This window comes from Notechis scutatus, chromosome 5, assembly GCF_049901735.1.
Source record: "Notechis scutatus isolate UNSWTSFEM ecotype Mainland chromosome 5, rNotScu1.2, whole genome shotgun sequence".
NCBI lineage: Eukaryota > Metazoa > Chordata > Lepidosauria > Squamata > Elapidae > Notechis > Notechis scutatus.
The window spans coordinates 68,546,483-68,567,580 of NC_142013.1; the positions used below are offsets into that span (position 1 = coordinate 68,546,483).

At 38.3% G+C, this 21,098-nt stretch overlaps 1 protein-coding gene across 3 annotated transcripts in view; it reads right to left on the reverse strand.

The window, feature by feature from the left end:
* Positions 1 to 21,098, reverse strand: part of PHEX (phosphate regulating endopeptidase X-linked) — a 145,672-nt gene that overhangs the window by 121,903 nt on the left and 2,671 nt on the right. For 2 of the 3 annotated variants that reach the window (XM_026674905.2, XM_087966915.1), the window contains exons 2-3: positions 17,693 to 17,761; positions 12,960 to 13,121 (exon numbers count right to left, since the gene is read on the reverse strand). In XM_026674905.2, coding sequence (XP_026530690.1) covers positions 12,960 to 13,121; positions 17,693 to 17,761 — 231 coding nt within the window. The remainder of the gene's footprint in view (positions 1 to 12,959; positions 13,122 to 17,692; positions 17,762 to 21,098) is intronic. The other variant, XM_087966916.1, reaches the window with a different exon arrangement.

Below are 21,098 nucleotides of genomic sequence, written 5' to 3' on the forward strand. Positions count from 1 at the left end.
CAGGAAAAAAATTGTCCTGCAATCTACAACTCCTATACTGGAAAAACATATAGACTACTCTACTTGACCAGGGTAAAGCTATAGATGCAATTTACATAGACTTCTGCAAAGCTTTTGATTCAGTGGTACACGACAAACTACTGTTAAAACTAAATTCTTATGGCATTTCTGGATCCCTCCATAAGTGGATTACCGCACTCCTTTCAAAAAGGCAACAAATAGTAAAAATAGGGAGCACTATATCATGCTCCAGTTAACAGTGATGTCCCCCAAGGCAGTGTTCTAGGACCCACACTCTTTATACTCTATATAAATGACCATTGCAATCACCTTGTAAGCAACTGTATTCTCTTTGCGGATGACATAAAACTATTTAACACCAACAACAATATCCTTAAAAGCGATCTTGATTATGTGTCTGAATGGTTAAACATCTGGCAACTCCAAATCTTGGCCAACAAATGCTCTGTCCTACACATTGGTAAAAAAAATCAGTACACCAATGCAAACTAGGCGGATATGACCTCGTTGATGATCCTCACTCTGTCAAGGACCTTGAAGTTCTCATATCAAATGATCTAAGCGCCAGAGCTCACAGTAACACTATTGCCAAAAAGGCATTAAGAGTTGTAAATCTAATCTTATGAAGCTTCTCCTCTGGAAATATCGAATTGCTAACTAGAGCGTACAAAACTTTTGCCAGACCAATACTCGAATACAGCTCATCAGTCTGGAATCTGCACTGCATATCAGACATTAATACAATCGAGTGAGTCCAGAAGTATTTCACGAGAACAGAATTGCTCACAACAGAATACCCTATATCACCAGGCTTGAGATTTTGGTCTTGGACAACCTTGAACTACGCCACCTATGGTTAGACTTAAGCATAGCACACAAAATTATCTGCTACAATGTCCTACCAGTCAATGACTACTTCAGCTTCAACCACAACAATACAAGAGCACACAACAGATACAAACTCAATGTAAACCACTTCAAACTTGATTGCAGAAAGTACAACTTCAGCAACAGAGTGGTCAATGCCTGGAATGCACTACCTGACTCTGTTGTTACATTCTCTAACCCCCACTCCTTTAACCTCAAACTAACCACTATTGACCTCACCCCATTCCTAAGAGGTCTAGAAGGGGCGTGCATAAGTGCACCATTGTTCCTACCGTCCCTGTCCTATTATCCCCATTAATTCCTACATATTTCCTGTATTCTTATTCATGTTTATACTTATATCTATTATCTTGTAAGCAATTGACAAATCAAATAAATAAATAAATAGGGTCCTGATGTAATTATCATTGAAATATTACAAGGTTAGACAGAAACTTCCATTGCAGTGATATGTGTCTTTCTAAAGTACATTTTTCTAAGGAATTAAAAACCATTTGGAATCTACTATTCCCTTCATATCTGGAGTCCTATTCTCTTTCTGCAAATCTACTTCGTAGTTTAGTGATTCTTGAACTCCACAGTTTTTTTGCAAAATACTTAGAAGATAACTCAGTAGAACTCAAATATCTTCTGACATATTTTGAAGATATTTCATTTACACATATTTGCTGCCATCAAAGTATTTCCCTTATCCAATCCTATAATAAAAAACCTGTTTTGTCATGAAATAACCACCATTGTGTATAGTGAGACATAGAAAAATCTAAGAAGTGTTTTGTTATCTTTCTTAATCTGAACTCATCAGTTATATTGTGGTTATTGTAATGTCCTGTTACAATAGCCAATGGCTTATTGACAAGCTAGACTTAAAAAAAAACTTATCAAAGGACCACATATTTCTGTCAGCCCTATATGCCACAGTGGTGGTTCAGCAAACTGTGGGAATGAAAGGGGGGAGGTGTAGGTAGTGTGGGATGTATAATCATAACATTCTTTCCCTTGGAAGCCAAGGACATCCAGCCTGCACCTGGGAAGGTGTGATAGAAGGTGGCTGAAGTTGGGACACTGATTTGATTGGACCATGTGATGCAGATGTGGATGCAGGGGAAGAAACTTTGGGTTTTACTATGGGTGGGGATTTTCAATTGGGTTTTCCCCAGATGTGCCAAAATGACATCTCTAATAAATTTATGCTTTGAGGAAGAGATCTGCCTCAGAGTTTTGATTATGTTGGGGGTGTTACTTGGAACCCTGACAGTTTCTTATTATAACCTTAGTAGCTTCAGGAAAATAAGGAATGTGCCTTCCCTCTACGCCAGCCACACAATAATGTAAAAAATTGTCTACATCCACATTCTAAAATGCTGCACAAGCAATAATATATTACAGTATAATCAGTGCATATATTACTACTGCTGTGCTAAATATTCCTTAGATGGGGGTGATTTCTACTAGAAAAAAAGGCAAGCCCTTCTTTCTGTTTGCATTGGGTGCTTATTTACACCTTCTGAAGCAGCTATTTCTACCTCTATTTTTAAAAGCATCATGTTATTTAAGATAACATGTCATTTGGCCCTGATCCCTAAATTCAGCACTCAGGAGTTAAAATGTTGCTGAATTACAATTCTGAGCATTCTGCACATAGACTCTGCACTCTGCACAGTTCAACAGACATAGAAAGCTTATGAGCTTCCATTTCAGTTAATTGGAGCTGCTAGAACTAAATCAGGGAGCTTGATTTACACTGTGTAAGATTTGCTTCGTGGTATCCTACATTTTATTCTTTTCAATGGTAATTATGATACCTGGAAAAATTATGGAAATACAGAGATAACCCTGAATGTAATTTATATACTTTGATAGATTTATCTTCTTTGTAGATTTTGGAATTCAAGGAAAAGATGATGAATCATTTTGATAGAAAATGAAAGTCAGTTAAATACTGTATTTTACAATACATGCAACCCCCAAAGCTAAATAAAACTGTTCACTTGATCCAACAAGCATAAACTCCCCAAACTCAGAGGTGGTGTCTCTCTCCTAACCAAAAGAAGTCTGAGGAAATCCTGTGGCTCACATCATGAAGAGCCATGAAACCTTCATTGGGGAATAAATTGTCTCTTTTCCTCATTCCTGGTTTCCCACATAGCTTTTATGAAGACAGCTCATCTAGCTAACCTACACAATTTCTGGCTTTTCTATCATTTAATATTTGGTTAAAAAGGAATTAATACATAATAATTAAGAAAATTCAAGGATTGTGAAAAAGGACAAATGCTATTTGTCCTTTTTATAAATTTGTCTTTTTATATGCTCTTATATAAAATATATATTAGTTATTCAGCTTACAGGAGAGCCAATGTGGTTCCTAAGTACATTTATCACCTATTAAATCATCAGCTAAAATAATCCATTGCCCATTCAGTAACTGTTAAATCTTATATATCTGACTTTTAAAAGCCACAACTACAACATAGGAAAATATATTAACATTAAATTTATTATTTAAACACACTCATTATGTTCTCTTTAGTCCAAACACATGCTATCGTGCTATTATTTGGATTCTACCCCCCCCCCCTCTTAAAACTGGAAGCTTAAAATATCTCAATCAACAATACAGAGTGAAATTGTTATAAGTATATTATAATTGTTAATAGTTACATTATACAATATATGGGGCTCAAGACTGGAGTAAAGTGCTGTCATTATCATTAGAATGGAAGGTGCAAAGTGATCAATTTTAATATTGCACAGGCAATATTGTTCACCTCACTGTGTGGGATCGTGACAGAAGTCAACTTTTTCAGGCTCTTGGGGTGATTTCTGTCTTCTCTACTACTAATTCTACATTCTTCTTAATCTGCACTACTGCAAAGCTTCCATAGCCCCAAGTCACTATTTCCCTGAGGGTTCTAAGAGACATAGGGGCAGCTTTGTCACCTCCTGCACAGCAGCAATCAGGTCTTTCTAAAATAAACTGAAAAGCAACTATGGACCAGCAACAGTTATAATGTGATTTGCAGCCAACTTTTGTACTTCTCATTGGACAGGGAGGGGAGATTTTGTCAGCTTCGGTAATTTGCTCAAAATGATTAATAGTGTTTTCTAGCATCATCCAACCATTTTGCTGATATAGTAGTATCATTAATGATAGCTGGATGATGCTCTACAGCTTAGCATTTGAAAATCTATCTGCAGTTAATTATGGCCTTTCCAGGATTGTTTCTAAGGATGAGGGAAGTGTTACAGATGCTTTTGGTATGGAACATCTCATAGTTTTACAGGGGTTTGGGGAGAGAATTAAGAATTTCTCTCTGATCAAGGTCCAGCAAGATAAAAATAATTTTAATAGTTATTCAAGATTATTGCATCAGTCAAAACCAATTTGTTTTCTATTATGTCTTTCAGTGGTTGAAAGGTTGAAATCTAAGTTAGGAAAATGAACAGGAATTGTGATGATGAAAAAGAAATTACACTCTCAACCTCCTCCTCTTTTTCAACAGGTAGCAGATACTTCTTCAGTTTCATATTCCCCATGTTATTAAGAACTCACTAACTCTGCAGCAATTTCAGCTATGGTAGCTCAGGAGAACAGACTTTAGGAAACAGGGCTTAACACTTTGGCCCTGTGTCGTGTTGATGAGATTGTCAAGAAAAGGCATAATAATAATAATAATAATAATAATAATAATAATAATAATAATAATAATAATAATAATAATAATAATAATAATAAAGTGCACTTGCTTCAAATTGCAATCACCTTAAAAGTTCATCTACATATTATGCTAAATATATACTGTGCTTAAATGTTATTCTAAAATAAAAAGGTGATCCATACTGCTCACAGAAAGCAAAGTTTAATGGTTTATGCTAAAAAAAAGCCAAGGAAATGAATAGGATCCATAAACTATAGAGAATGCTGAGGAATAGGAACAAGATATCTGTGACCCCACACAAAGCTGAAATATAGACTTGAGTTTGGGCATTCAAACTAACTAAAATATGTGGAACAAAGCAAGAAAAAGACTTTGAGTAGAGTCCTATTAGAAACAAAATACTTAACAATGAGTGTACAGTATATACAAGCAAAACTTTTAAAGAAAGAACTTTATTTCAGTCACTGACTGATTAAATACAATCAATAAAATGAATAACATAAAAATTATCCCCTAACAGTAAGAACTATCAGCAACCATTTGTGGGCAAAGGTTATAGCAAAAGTTTACTACTTTCAGAGAAATAAATTGATCTTTACTTTTTAACAGGCTGTGCAGATAAAAGCTATTACAGCGCCCCATAAGTTTAAATAAGAGAGGTGTCATCAACTTGTGGAAAATATGCCTATAAAACTGGCAATAAAGAAGAACGTGGGCTGTGGATTCTATGATACTCAAGTCACACATATTCCCAACTTAGACTAGGATCTTAAATCCAGGGTTGATTATTATCCAGATGTTCACCTAAGGTGGGATCAAAACCTCAGTATTTAATTTTCATTTTGGGGAAGAGACTGTTCAATGTTTACACAACATCACAGTATGTAAGAAACACAAATCAAAATATATTACAAGTCAAATATAAACATTGCTCTAACTATAGTTCATAGTGTAAACCTACACATATTTATGCAGAAAAATGTCTAGTCAGTGGGCTCTTTTTCAAATATGCTTTCATTGGATTGCAACCTCAATTAATTTAAATAAGACTAGGCTGCCAGCCCAATTAAAGTATTTTATTAGTCTCGTCAAGAGCTTTGGATGTCAAAATCTTGGCATTTCTCTCTATTGTACATTACTTAAGATCACTTGGTTTACATGCCTTCAAATTCTTATAAATTGTGATGCAGTACCTTGTAAACATGTCAAAAATACAATGGTTTGCTGGCAAATTATGTCATTAGTGGTGGTGCTTATTTTTAATGCAAGAGGGATTTGACATTAAAACACTTCAGGAAAATAAAGGCTTCTGCTGGATTCTGCATTATTACATGGCAATAGCTTTCTATCTGCTGTCTTCCAACAAGGCTAAAACCTGTCTGTTAGAGAGTAGAAATCTAATGAATCTGGAAGATGCTATGGAGGAAGAAGGTTCCAGTGTAAACTTTCACCAAAAGCTGTTATGTCAGAATCCGATTACTGTTCAATATATGAATTTATGAATGCACGGTATCTGGTCAAAAAAGTTAAGATGGCAACTGTAACCATCTATCAAACCATATTCCTCTCTTGCATGAACATAAAAAAGGACTAGATTCAATTGTGAAATTGCAGTTATCCTCTTTACATTTTCAAATAACATTATGGATGACCTTGCCTGAAAGCCAGGTTCAAAAGTAAATTACTTGAACTTTTTGTTTTTCAGTTTATGAAAATGGATGCATGCTAATTCCTAATATAAGTTTAATGAACTTCAATTAATTCCTGAAATTCAGGAATGGAACATAATCAAACAATGAAAATATATATTTCCCACAAATCTCTGATTCTACACTTGAATAATATACAGATACTAGAATTATCAGGTCAAAAATTATCAGGTCATTATCACATCTGATTTAACAGTCAAAATATACTGCTATGCAATAATTTTTTGTTACATTTTTATAATATTTGAGGGAAAAATATCTTAACATTATAATCCTGTTGATGTCAACAGAATGATCTTCCATATAAATAGATCTCTAACACTTTCTATATCAAACACAAACCGAAAAATATAAATCATTTTTTGAAAATATTGATATTGGAAGATATGAATAAGTGTATCAGCATATGGCACTTTGCTCTGTAATTAGAGTAAGATGGTTGATGTTGCTTAAAAATAAGTTCTATTTTTTTTTCTGTGTATATATCAGCCCATTGAGGTTTTTTTAAATAAAATTCAACATAAAGGGAAAACTTTCAGATTAAAATATCTCACTTCCTACACATTTCCATCCCAAACTATATTTTTCTTCTAGGCATGAATAACATTTCCCAAGACCTATCCTTTAATGGTACATAATTTTAGAGGAACCACATGCAGCTCAGCAAAAAGTCAGGCTTCATCTGTCTCTCAAATTTAAGAAAATATACATATGTAGAATGTAATCCTTAAAATGATTTTCTGATACTTATGTATTTATTATATTTTAATCTGCCCAACATTCTATCATTGGATAAAATGAAAGCCCAGTTTTTTAAAAAAAAAAACAGCAGGAAAATAAAATTTATAGAATTTACAAATTTAAAAATACATAAACTTTGCCATTTCTCAGAGACATAATTAAATTTATGTCACTTTAAAAATCTGTGACTTAAACCCTAAAATGTCAGGTATAACAAGAATGCAACTGTATTATTATCTCAGTTAATGTTAGTTATTCACTCCGAATATGGATCCTTTTTCTAGGACATTTGGCATCAGAAGATTAGATTCTTGATCTAAAAGTACATTCCTCTAATACACATATAGCTGTAGTACATTGTCCTAAATTTTCCTTTTCCTTCTCTTTCCCTTTTGTTGATTCATCATCTTCCATAAAACTCATATAGGAGGCTTCCCAAATGTAGTGCCTTCCATAATGTCCACCTTGCCAGGTCTTGGCTATGCTGACTTGAAATTATAAGAGACATAGTCCAGCATCTCTAGTGAATACCTGGTTGGAGAAGTCTAATAGATACAGTCAGAAAATCCTTGGAGTGTTGGAATAACTTTTCAACTAAGTCTACACCTAGACTCCAGGAATACAGAATAAGTTTTCCGCCTGATATTGTCACAGAAGCTGTGGCCATTCTCCTGTTTAACTTCAAAATCCAACTAATTGCCATCGTCAAATTTAAACAACTCACATTAAATATTAATCGTTGTTTCATTCTCCATTGTACCCTTCATCTCAATTCCATTGTTTAAAATAGTGAGTTTCACAACCTTACAGTATATTGAGCTTTCACCATATGGTCTAAATTTTCACACTAAAGATTGTACTACTTTCACAAATGGCTCTGCTAATCCCATGAGCCTTACCACAAAATGGTAATGCCATTTTGATTTAGTTTTGGCTTAGGTCTGGTTTTCCTATGTGTATGGGTATGCAAGGCAACTGAAAATAACTAAAGCACAAAGTACAAAATGAAAAGCTTAAAAGATTAATTAAAGTATATATTAAATTTAAATCTGATATTAACATCCTGTTGAGTGAACTATACCTTGCAGGGTAGAAAGAATAAAGCTAATGGTGTCTGGCTATCAATTAAAAAAAAAAGATCCTGCCTCATTATGACAGAAATGTGTGTTCCTTGGAGGGCTGAATAAAAAAACAACAGAGAATATGCCAAAATTATGTATTTCCAGGAGAGGTGCTGATGTTTATCCCGGATATTTGACTAAAGCTAGCAGGCAGCAGTAATGTAGAAAAAGGCTGGAGGGTGATGATAACTTTAGTGACAATGGCAAAGGCAACATTTCATACTGAGTGGGAGAAGGCAAGTAAAATATTCCTGCATCATAGCAAGAACACAAAAACAACAGTGATGGTATTATCCCTTCAAAATAAACAAGAAAACCAACACCACATGCTGTAGGTCAATACTACTGTTCTTGTAAAGCTGTGGTAATAGAGTAGAGTAGAGTAGAGTAGAGTAGAGTAGTGTAGAGTAGAATAGAATAGAATAGAATAGAATAGAATAGAATAGAATAGAATAGAATAGAATAGAATAGAATCTGGAAGGGACTTTGGAGGTCTTCCAGTCCAGCCTCATTTATGTAGAGTATGAAGAGAGTTGGTCCTAGAACACTGCCTTGGGGGACACCACTGTTGACAGGTACAGAATTTGATAGGACGCTCCCAATTTTGACCATTTGTTGTCTGTTTGACAGGAATGCTTCTATCCAGTTATGCAGTTGTCCAGAGATACCATAAGATTTTAGTTTTAGGAGCAGTTTGTCATGTACCACTGAATCAAAGGTTTTACAGAAGTCTATGTAGATTGCATCTATTGCTTTGCCCTGATCGAGTTGTGTAGTCCATATGTTTTTGCAGTGTAAGAGTTGCAGATTACAGGATAGTTGTTTTTTTCTGAAACCAAATTGTTTATTAGAGAGTAGGTTGTTTGTCTCTAAGTGGAGGATAATGGATTGGTTAATAATTGATTCCATCATCATGATACATTTGCTGTTGTCACCAGAAAGAGGGCTGGGAGAGAATGGTAAGGGCGGATCTTGCGGGGTATGGGATGAGAGGGAGATAGAGAGGGAGATAGAGAGAAAAAGAGAAAGAGAAATGAGAGAAAGAAAGATGAGAGAGAGGGAGGAAGAGGAAGAAAGAGGGAAAAAGAAAAATCAGAGAGAGAAAGAGAGAGATGAGAGGGTGATAGAGAGGGAGAGAGGGAGAAAAAAATGAGAGAAAGAGAAAGATGAGAGGGAGGGAGGGAGGGAGGGAGGGAGAGGAAAAAGAGAAAAAGAGAGAGATGAGAGAGAGAAAGAGAGATGAGAGGAAGGGAGGGGAGGGAGGGAGGGAGACGGAGAGAGGGAGATACCTTTTTCCCAGAGAAAACACAGGGAGCCGCAAAATCTGGGTAGGTGTGGCTGGGGGGGTTATGTGACTATGTGAGTGACATTGAGTTGGCCAAGTCCATCCAGGGTTTGTGGCTCCCAGTGTTTTGTTTTCTGTGGGAAATGGGTCCAAGTGATTCTTTGAGTGTTTAAGGTTGCAAACCCCTGCCCTATATAATCTCAAACAAGTGGCTGTCCAGTCTCTTTTTAAAAACTTCCAGTGATGAAGCACCCACAACTTCTGAAGGCAAGCCATTCCAATGGTTAATTGTCTTCACTGTTAGAAAGTTTCTCCTTAATTCCAGTTTGCTTCTCTCTTTAATTAGTTTCCAACCATCTGGGCTTTGTAGAATAATTAAACCTGCTCTTCTTTGTAGCAGCCCCTCAAATATTGGAATACTGCTATCATGTCACCCCTAATTCTTCTTTTCTCTGGACTAGCCAAACCCAAATCCTGCAACTGTTGTTCATATGTTTTAGTCTCCAGGTCTTTGATCATCTTAGTAGCTCTTCTCTGAACTTTTTTCAAAGTCTCAATAACCTTTTTGTAGTGTGATGACCAAAATTGGTTGTAATATTCCAGATTTGGTCTTACTAGGGCTTTATAAAGTGATACTATTACTTCATGTGATTTTGATTCTATGCCTGTTTATACAACCCACTGTATTAGCCTTTTTAGCTACAAATGAACACTGCTGGCTCATATTCAAATGATCATCCGCTAGGACTCCAAGGTCCCTCTCACAGGTACTGTTTTTGAGCCAGGTCTCACAAAATCTGTACTTATACCTTTGATTTTTCCTGCCTAAATGTAAAACTTACTTTTCTCCACATTAAAATTTATTTTGTTGGATAAGGCCTATCGTTCAAGTTTTTCAAGGTCTTTTTGGATCCTGAGCTTGTCTTCTGGAGTGTTGGCTCTTCGTGCCAGCTTGGTGTCATCTGCAGATTTGATGAGTTCCCCTTCTATTCCCTCATCTAAATCATTTATGAAGATGTTGAAGAGTACTGGGCCTAAGACAGAACCTTGTAGTGCCCCACTGCTTATTTCCCTCCATTTAGATTAGTACCATTAAGTACATTGAGTACAGTTTGTCAGCAAGCTACTAATCCATCTGGTGGTGATGTTATTGATTCCATATTTTTCTAGTTTACCAAGAAGTATGTTGTGGTCTACTTTGTCAAATGCCTTACTGAAATTTATGTATACTACATACACAACATTTCGTTGGTCTACTTATTTAGTCACTTTATCAAATAATGAAATATGATTGGTTTGGCATGATCTGTTTTTAACAAACCTGTGCTGACTACTAGTTATAACTTTACTTATTTCTAATGTTCACAGAACTGTTTTTTTATTATCTTTTCCAGGATCTTGATGTTAAACTGATTGGTGTGTAGTTTCCTGGGTCATTAATGAACTGGAATAAGCATGGCAACAGATCAGCCAATGATCTGTTTGGTGACTGAGACAGCTTGGAGCCTGGGCATGGCTTAGCTTAACTGTTTATGTATAAAAGAGTTCATTTTTTCTTTGCTTGAGTGTTCTAATGCTTGTTCTTGTACTTGCTATTTCTTCTCTCTATCACATTGCAAGAGCTGCATGAGTATTGTATACATGCATCATGTTTTATATTATTGTATATAAAGAAGTTTCTTCTATATAATGAATCCTGGTGAATTATTTGTTTGTGTGCTGACTGGATTGCTTCAAACTGTGACATGCTTCTAGTTCCCTCCTTTACCTTTTGGATAACAAAGTTGTTGGTTAGGCTAGGTTGGTTCGGAATCTGTTTGATCTCCCACCTGATGCAGATTTTGTCTCCCAGTTGATATCTAGATAGTTAAATTCTCTCATTACTATTCTGGTATGCTTCCTACATACATTTTTAACTGGTTGGCAAAGAGTTCATCTATTTTTTTCTGATTGGTTGGGTGGCCTGTAATATACATCTATGGCAATGTCACTCTTTTTTTTCTTTTATATTGATCCATATATATTCTAGAAGGATTTTATCTTTGATCATGTGCATTTCTGTAGATACGTAGTGATCTGCTACAAATAGTGCAACTCCACCTTCTCCTTTTGTAGATCTGTTTGTTTTGAACAATTTGTATCCATCCATCAGTACATTCTAGTCATATGTTTCATTCCACCAGGTTTCTGTAATGGCAACTATATAATACCTACCCTCATGTACTATTGCTTCTAGTTCACCTTGTTTGTTCCTCAAGCTGTGAACATTTGAATATAAGCATTTAAGACATTTATGCTTGTCCATGGATATGTTTCCTGCATCTCCTAATTGTTGTTTGAGTTTTTCTTTTTTTCACATTATTCCCTACCTCATTGTTTGATTTGTTTTCTTGGGATTTATGATTGGTTTTGTCTTCTAGAGATTCTAAAAATTGCTCAACTCCCCCACCCCATTTTAGTTTAAAATCCTTCCGATGAGTTGGGCCAGTCTTCCAAGTACATTTTCCCTGTTTTTGTGAGGTGCAGCCTCGCAATTTTTTTTTCTAAAGTCTGCCTTCCCTCCCTCCCTTTATCTTTGAACTAGGGAAGGCCTTGTGTAAGATGTTTACTCATTTTATATGCCCTTGGCTCAGACCCCTTTTATCTGTTGCCTTGATAGCAGCTTTTTCCTGTTCCTCAAGGCTATTCCTTGGCCTTCTACAAATAATAATTTATTAAACCTAACTCTTAATGAATCTGGGAAGTTGTTACCAGGAAAAGCATATGGATAAAAATATAAAATGATTTATGATTCAACCACAAAAGAATGAGGAATCAAGAAATAACCTGCCGATTAGTACTTGGTAGAACAGCCATGAAAGTCTTGGAAAAGGTATTCAACTGCCATAATGAACTTCTGTGTAAGCAATTAGCAATTATATTCTCTGTGACACACTATTGAAGCGAAAGTTGGATTTTGAAGAAGCAGGATAGGAAATATATTGATGCTTTTGAACTCTGAGGTTGGAAGAATCCCCTAAGATTGCCATAGATAGCCAAGAAAATAAACACATCATCAAACAAAACAATTCAGAGTTCGTTTCAGAGTAGAAATGACTTGGCACAGATTTTCCTACTCTGAACACATTATGAGAAGGTCCAACTCTGTAAAGAAAGCTTTGATGTCGAGTAAAGTAGAGAGAAGGGATGATCAACAGCAAGGCAAACAGTTCAATTACAGTGATAGTGGGTGCATCATTGGAACAAAAACCTGAAGGACCAGGTTAGGGATAGATGGTCATCGAGAAAATTTGTGTGATTGCTAAGAGTTGGTACCTATTTGACACATAATCAATCAAAAACAAAAATTATACATAACAGTAGCCACCTGGGGTCATTTAGAACTTAGGTGGCATACAAGTTTAATAAATTATTTTACCAGCAACAATACACTATTGTTTGTTCTTAATAAGTAGAAACAAATGACGACAACAACAAAAAACAATATGAAGCAAATTCGTTAGCTAGAGTCCTTCAGCAAGGATCCACTTACCTTTCAATTTTAGATCTACATTATGTCTCAGCCAAGAATAGACTCCATAATTTGAATAATCTTCTGGTATTGGATTATCTTGTGACCATCCTTCACAGGCAAATCGGAAAAAGTTATCACATGGGTCTACAGACATATTTAGCTTGCTTTTGATGGAGGCAGCTGCAAAAATTATATAATTTCATGGATCATCAGTTGATAATATTAATTGCTATACAAGGCATGCAAGTCACTTCCAGATTTATAATTACTATTTTCTGGCTTTATTTATTCCCTTTACTTCCACATAATTAATCTCACCATTTAACTATGCCATCTGACTTTGTTCAGATAGGCTACAATATCAAAAGGTAATGAAAATGAAAGGAAAGAAATATTTCTTAAGTATTGCCCAATCTCACTTTCCTTGATTTTCAAGTTATGGATTTGGAGCTATTCACTAACATTTTGGCTCTCGTTTTCTGGGTGCATCTGGATTTTCACAATCTGTCACTGAAACTGACCTTGCTAAAATCTCAAGGGATCTTTTGGTTGCCACCTCTCTTCTCTTCATCTTCCTTTAGCTTCAGGCTATTTAGGCGGACAGGGCCCGTGATACTGTCAGCACCGCAACCTGTTGGTTAGATCTTTGTCCCTCTTGGGTTGTGAAAGCCTCCAGGATGGTGAGCAATGGGCAGGTCCAGGAAGTGATTAATACATCACTAGAGGAGGGGATATTTCAGGATGCTTTTAAGGAAGCCCTGGTTTACCCCTTCCTTAAAAATCATCATTGGATCCCACCTGCCTGGACAATTTTTGTCCAATTTCCAACCTTCCATTCTTAGGGAAGTTTGTAGAAAAGGTGGTTGCCTAGCAGCTGCAGAGGTCCTGGTTGAAACAGATTATCTGGACCCAGTGGTGGGATTCAAATAATTTAACAACTGGTTCTCTGCCCTAAGTATTTAAAAAATGATATTGAGTCTTATTTTTGAGGGATGTATTACTTTACAGCAGGCAGCAGGGGAAAGGATGGGGCATGGGCATAATTCAGCATCTGGGGGGCCAGATGCCCTCACCTATGTTTCTGTATATTTGACTCATACCACGGACAGTACAAATCTTATTATCTGTGTTAAGGTTATAGAGAATAGCAGACTAAACAGTATCAGAATGATGATGGCATATATTTAATATAGTTTGTCCCAAATTCAAGCTTTATCATTTAACTATTTGGTGCAGAGACATTGGGTTCTTCCTTATGGCTGAATTAAACTCCTATTCACTACTACTTGAACTAACAGGAAAGTATACCAACTTAAAATTTATTGGTCCAGTGCCAATCAATTCCACTATAGCAGTGGTGGGATTCAAAATTTTTTACTACCGGTTCTGTGGGGGTGGCTTGGTGGGCGTGGCAGGGGAAGGATACTGTAAAATCCCCATTCCCTCCCCACCCCACTAACCTGCTTTCCAGCTCCATTCTCCTGTGCAGGGCAACCAAAGAAGATCCAGCCAATCAGCTGGGACTCGGGAGGCAGAGAATAGATGGGGGTGGGGCCAATCAGAGGTGGTATTTGCTGGTTCTCCGAACTACTCAAAATTTCTGCTACCAGTTCTCCAGAACTGGTCAGAACCTGCTGAATACCACCTCTGCACTATAGCAATGAAGCTGATGACCAACACTATTTTTACTATTTTAGTGTCAAGGCCATATTAGTCTATAGTGTCAAAAAATGATGAGTTTGATAGCACCTTTTCCAATTAACAATTTTTATTAAAAGGCAGAAGCTTTTTGTGAGCTGTATCTTACTTCATCAGTAAAGCTTCTGCCTGTTTTTTTAAATGTTAGTCAAAAAAGGCACCGTGAAGCCAGATTCTTTCTGAAGTTAAGGAGAGCAGTTAATGTCTTTTCCTGTCACCAAGCATCACAGTATGTATGAAAATAATCAACAATCACTCTCTCTAAAGTGGGGATGAAAAAGGATGGGACAGATTGAATGGAAGGTTTAGTGATCTGTCAAGTTGCTTAACAGATGGCAAACACTGAGGGAAAGGAGGGAGAAAACACAAAACAGAAGGGGTGTCAACTAAAAAGATACTCTATAAAAAGATTTGTTGGAGCTCTGACAAGGGGCTTCTCCCAATGGTCTTGCAATTGCTCCCTTGTGCCTTTTCTGGAAAAAAAATAGCCCAACGGAACATGGGTGAATAAGGTCATAAAGTGAAGCTGGAGGAGCAAGGGTATGCTGCAAGGACATGGCTGTGAAAGTGACCGATAAACTTTCAGTTCTCTTGTCCAGGGGTACCCAAAAGAAGCAGCTGGGGCTATCAAAACAGGAATGGAATAGGCAAAATTATGCTGATCCTCCCATGGTGCATTGCACAAAAAACCCCAAGGAAACTGGCAATGAGTCTAAAGTGCTGGCTTTCTTGGATTTTTAATCTTGTTTAACAAATGTAATTAATCATAAATGTTGGCTTCCATGGGATTTTAATCCTGTCTAAAAATGTAATTAATTCTATCCCACTATATTTAGTTAGTCTGATGTGGCTAGCAAGCTTTCTTTGTGAACTGAAGGCTGGATTCAAAGTTTCTGCTTTCCGCAACAAAAATAACAGAAGTTATTCAGTCAAGTAGAATTCATCCATTCTGTGCCAGCTCCACCCTTAGGCTTTGCAATTGTCTTTTTGGTGACAGAAAAATCATTCTTCAAACTTTTTGTTTCCATTTTTTTTTTCAAAAAAAAGGGGGGGCTGAGGCGGGAGAAAGCATCAGTTCCCCCAAACCTGCAAGTGGCATGTTTACTCCGAGATCCAACACAGCCAGGTTAGAAGAGAGGTGGATTCCCAACACACAATGACAGATTATGCAAATCTTGCAGGAATGGCTAATCAATCACTATGAGGGGTGTGAATGGAATCTAGTTGATCTCTGAATTTGCTTCTAACTCTACACTCCTCCAGACAGTCAGCATGACATCACAGCAGCTCCTACTCCTTGAAAACCTTGGGGCTGATTAGCTAAGGAATGGGCTTCTGCCCATCCTCCTCCTTCAGAGCCACCTCTTTTCAATGTCTATATGAAACTGCTGGGTGAGATCACCCATCACCAAGGGTTAAGGTATCTAACAGTATGCCGATGACACCCATATCATCTATATCTCTAATCTTGGTGACCTAAGTGATGTTATGGCCACTTTCTGGCAGTGCCTGCAAGCATATGGGCCTGGCTTCGACTGAACCCTGGCAAGACCAAATGGCTTTGAGTATATGGGGATCTCAGATTTTGTCAATTTTGACTCTGGATGGGGTGGCATTGCCCCAGCAAATCTGATTCACAACTTGAGGGTTCTCCTGCTTGAGGAATAGGTGGCAGTTGTGGCTAGGAGAGCCTTTGTACAACTTCATGTGATGTACCAGTTGCGGCCTTTCCTGGATCAGGATTCCCTGTGCTCAGTAGTTCAGTCCCTAATCAGCTCACAACTGGGCTGTTGTAATGACCTCTATATGGGCCTACCCTTGAAGAGTTTTGAAGGCAGAGTGGTGGTGCAGAGTGTGGTGGTGAAGGCAGTTTTAAGGGCCCCAAGAATAGCCCTGTAATACCACTTGCCTCCTTCCTACAAGAGAAATCATCTAACCCAAGCTCTCCTGTTTTCCAGCCTGATGCCTTAACCCAGGGGTCGCCAACCTTTTGGACCTCAGGGACCACCAAACTCATAATTTTAGATCCCAGGGACCACTAACTGGTTCTGTGGGCTTGGCCTAATTCGTGGGTGTGGCTTGGTGGTCATGTAACTGGCTGGGCATGGCTTGTATGTAAATATTATAAATATTTATATAAATATTGAATTTTTTATAAAAAAAGAGCAACTTTTACCCAAAATCAGGCAAAGCAGGCAAGAAGGTTGAGTTGCTCACAGAATCACAGATTCATTCAGAAATCTACCTATCTGCCATTGGCTAGCTCAGTCTGTCACATAAAATTTGCTTGCAAGCAAACTCACAAAATTAACTCACAACACACCATGTATGTAAATATTGAATTTTTTTAATTATTAAAAAAGCAACTTTTATCCAAAATTAGGCAAAGCAGGCAGATTGAGTTGCTCACAGAATCATTCTATCTGCCATCGGCTAGGTCAGTCTCTCAAATTTGCTTGCCGTGAGTCTGCACTGAATTTGCTTGCAAGCAAACCTTCAGTCCTAAGGGAGGTTCAGCTGTGCTTAGCTAGAAAACAAGAAATCCAACCATTTCCTGCTTCCTAGCTAATCTAAATCTCCTGGCACAGCAGAACAGATGATGGTCGGAAAAAGGAAAAATAGCAACTTAGCAGACAAGTTTGCCGGGTAAGGAGTGAGTGGGCGGAAAGGGTTCCCGTGGGCCATGTGGGCTGAGCAGCCTTGTGTTTCTGTGCAGCCTGGATTAATTGCTTTGTGGGGGTGCTCTGGAGGTGAGATTTCTCTGCGGCCCACTAAAATTTTCTCGCAGCCCACCGGTTGGCAACCGCTGCCTTAACCACTACTCTAAACTGGCTCTCCCTCAATCAATAGAACTATTTTTTTAAATTTAAAATATTTTTTTAAAATAGTAATTACTGTTTTTAAAAAATAGTAATTACAATTAAGTTATTAATGGTTAAAAGGGTTTTCAATCTGTTCCAGGTTTCTGAGATCCAAAAGGGAAAAAAAGAGTTTACATCTCTTTTTACCAATATGCTTTATCTATACTAAAAGAAAAGTAATACTTTACTTACCAACTTCAATGCATTCAGGAGTTAAGCAATATTGTTGCTTTGCATGAATCCTGAGATGTCCTTGACTAACTGCAAAAGGAAAAGAACAACATTGTGGCCATCTTTGGCTCAGCAAATGTTTTTCATGAATCTAAAGACATTAGTTGAGTGATTGTGGTAATGCTGGTACAGAAGGAAAAGATTTCTATCTGTTGATACAATAGCTTCCTCAAAACAGAATATATTTTTGTATATTATCAACCACTTGTTCACTCACCACACCAGTTTGACTCAGGAGCAGTACCTGTGAACTATTTTATTACTAAATGGGGAGATAGGTTAGGGTGAGGCAGAGAATCTATGGTTGATAGGGTTTTGAACTTGATCTCCATCCTGATCCAACTATTATGTGATACTGGAGTCAGTCCAAAATTAATTTGCTAATCAACACAGCACTGAAATGTTTACTTGTAATTTGTATCCTTTTTCCACAAAAAAGAGGACAATTAAGACCCCAGTAAGCAACAGAAGCAGTTGTATTTAATTTTCTTGTTGACTGTAGATAAAAATAGAACTGAAAAATTGGGGTAGGTTAATCTTAGTCCCCACTAGCTATCATATGCATTAGAGTGGTCATTTTGTGAGATTTCCCAAATCCAAATGCCCCAAACTCAATGTTTGGGGCCTAAGCTCTAAAATGCTAAAAGTGCTATTTGTGTCAACAAAAACGTCATAGGGAAGAGTAAACAGGATGAAGGGGAAGAAGAGGGGAGTAAAGAGCTTAACCTTTCTAGTTTGATAAATCTTTTGGGGAGACCTTTAAGAAACTCTTTCATCTTTTGCAAGATAGTCAATGCTTTGGATTTTTTAAAATTTTTTCCCCATTTCTATAATTTCACAGTTGCTTTCCCCATCCTGTATTCTTCCAAATATTTTAGTGTGACACATGATCGGGAATCATAAGTAGTAGTTTCATGACACATATAAAAAGATTACTCTTTCTTGCTACAATGGCTAACTGTAAAAATATTTTATAACAAAAATATTTTTGGAAAATATTAAGGAATGACAAAACAAGTAACATTGTCATAATGCAAATTTCTACCTCGTGCCTGTGTGTCATGACAATGTGCTTGGATAACAGATCCTCAGCCAACAAGTATGTTACATTTGGAGTAATCATTTGGGAAAACTGATTTATACTTAGTTCCCAAAAAGTAACTTGATGAGGAAGGAATTTTGCCCTATTAAGTGGCTAGATCCCCTATTCAAATTTCTCAGTCCTACAGTTCTATGATAATGTAGGAACAATACCTACTACGACTAGAAATAGAGGTCACACACACCATATTTGGTGTTCTTATCGGAGCAGTGCCTAATGGAATTGGTGGGCTTGTCTTTGGTACCCCTGTCATGTCAGATCACAGTCTGGTGTCAATGAGTTTCATTTGGGAAAACAGAGATGTATCCCTCCTCAGAGAAGCAGGATCTATTACCATGGTGTCACAGGTGGCACACAGAGCCATTTGTGCGGGCACGCAAGCCCCAGCCAAACTTACCTGCACTGCATATGTGTGCACCTCCCAGCTGATTTTCGGCCCATTTTTCCAGAAATACCGTGACTAAATGGCCCGTTTTTGGCCTCCCGAGGCTGCAGAGGCTTCTCTCGAGCCTCTGGGAGGGCGAAAACAGCTTCCCCTGGGCTCCAGAGGGCCTCCGGAGGCTGAACATGGGTACTTACAGTATTTCCGGAAGGCCCATTGTTCAGCCTCCTGACGCTGCAGAGGGAAAATGGCCTCAAACAGACCAAAAATCAGCTGGGAGGTATGCACATGCACAGTGCAGGTAAGGGGGCAGGATGGGGGTGTTGCGTACACATGCATCTGTGGCACATTGCATTGTGGGTGCTGGCACACACATGTGCTTTTGGCACACCACAACAAAAAGGTTCGCCATCACTGATCTATTAGGTTGGTGCACCCCTGGCAACTAATGGAACTGTATAAGTTTCAGAAAGAAGTGGCTTTAAACCTGCAGATCTGCTGCAGAGTACTGCTGAATTTTTAGTCACTGCTTGGAATAGGAAGGTGACTGAGGCTCTGGATAGGATTGCATCCATGTGACCTCTCCTAATCCATAGACCTCGTTGTCCCCATGGCATGCAGAGGAATTGAGAAGGATGAAATTAATGAAGAGACATCTAGAGTGCTACTGGCAGAAGACAAAGGACCAACTCAATCAAACATAGGTCTCTCTTGTAACTCTCTTTTAAGGTGAGCTGTCTCCTTCTGGGGAAGCAGGACACAGAGGTCCACCTGATGGAACATGCTGAGGAATTTGCTGATTTTCTGGAAAACAGTATCACTTGTCTTCATTCTCAGTTAGATTCCAGCATGGTTGCTGGTCCGGTGAAGGCACATAGAGCATGTTCTTGCCCAGTTATCTGGGAATGCTTTGACCCTGCTGCTCCTGAGGAAGTGGACAGGATCTTAGAGGCATGCATGCAAGCACCTGTGTTTTAGAGCCATGCCTCTCCTGGCTTGTGAAAACTTCTTGGGAGGTGACATGTAGGTGAGTTCTGGCAGTGATTAATGCTTCCTTTTGTGAGGGGATTATGCCTCAGCAATTTTAAGAAGACTGTGATCCACCCCCTTCTTAAGAACCTATTGCTAGATTCCACCCTGTTGGATAATTTTTGATCTGTCTCCAATTCTCCCTTTTGAGCAGTTATTGAGAAGGTGGTTGCATGATCACACCAGAGTTTCTTGGATGAAATGGATTATCTAGACCAGGAGTGTCAAAATCAGTTTTATTGAGGGCCACATCAAGGTTGTGTTTGAGGCAGACTGGGGGGGGGGGGCGTGGCCAGGGTAGGTGTGGTCAGCTTGAAATCACTTGTATTGGGGCAGCTTGTGGTAATCTGAGCGCTCTACCAGAGGAAACAGGCTCTGGAGCTCTGTTTTCAGTTGCAGTGGTCTTCTGCAACCCTCTGCCGGTGAAAATGGAGTTTGGGAGGACTGCCCGCGGCCTTGGAAGGTCCATTTTTGGCTGCGATGGCCTCCTGCCACCTTCTGCCAGCAAAAACGGAGCTTGGGATCCTCCTGAGCTCCGTTTTCACTGGCAAAGGCATCGCAGGCCAGTCCTTTGCTGTTTCCAGGACGGCCCTGTGGGCCAGATCTAAGCAACCTGCAGGCCAGATCAGGCCCCCAGGCCTTGAGTTTGACACCCCTGATCTAGTTTGACACTGCCAAACTCAGGGCCCGTAGGTTTAATGCGTCATACGCTGCCCACGCCCATGCCTGGTTTAGCGAAGGGGGGGGGGAGTCATGGTATGTCATGTGACACCACCATGAAGACGTGAGCTTGACACTCCTGATCTAGACCTTTTCTAGTCAGGATGCAAGTCTCGATATGGGATGGAAATGGC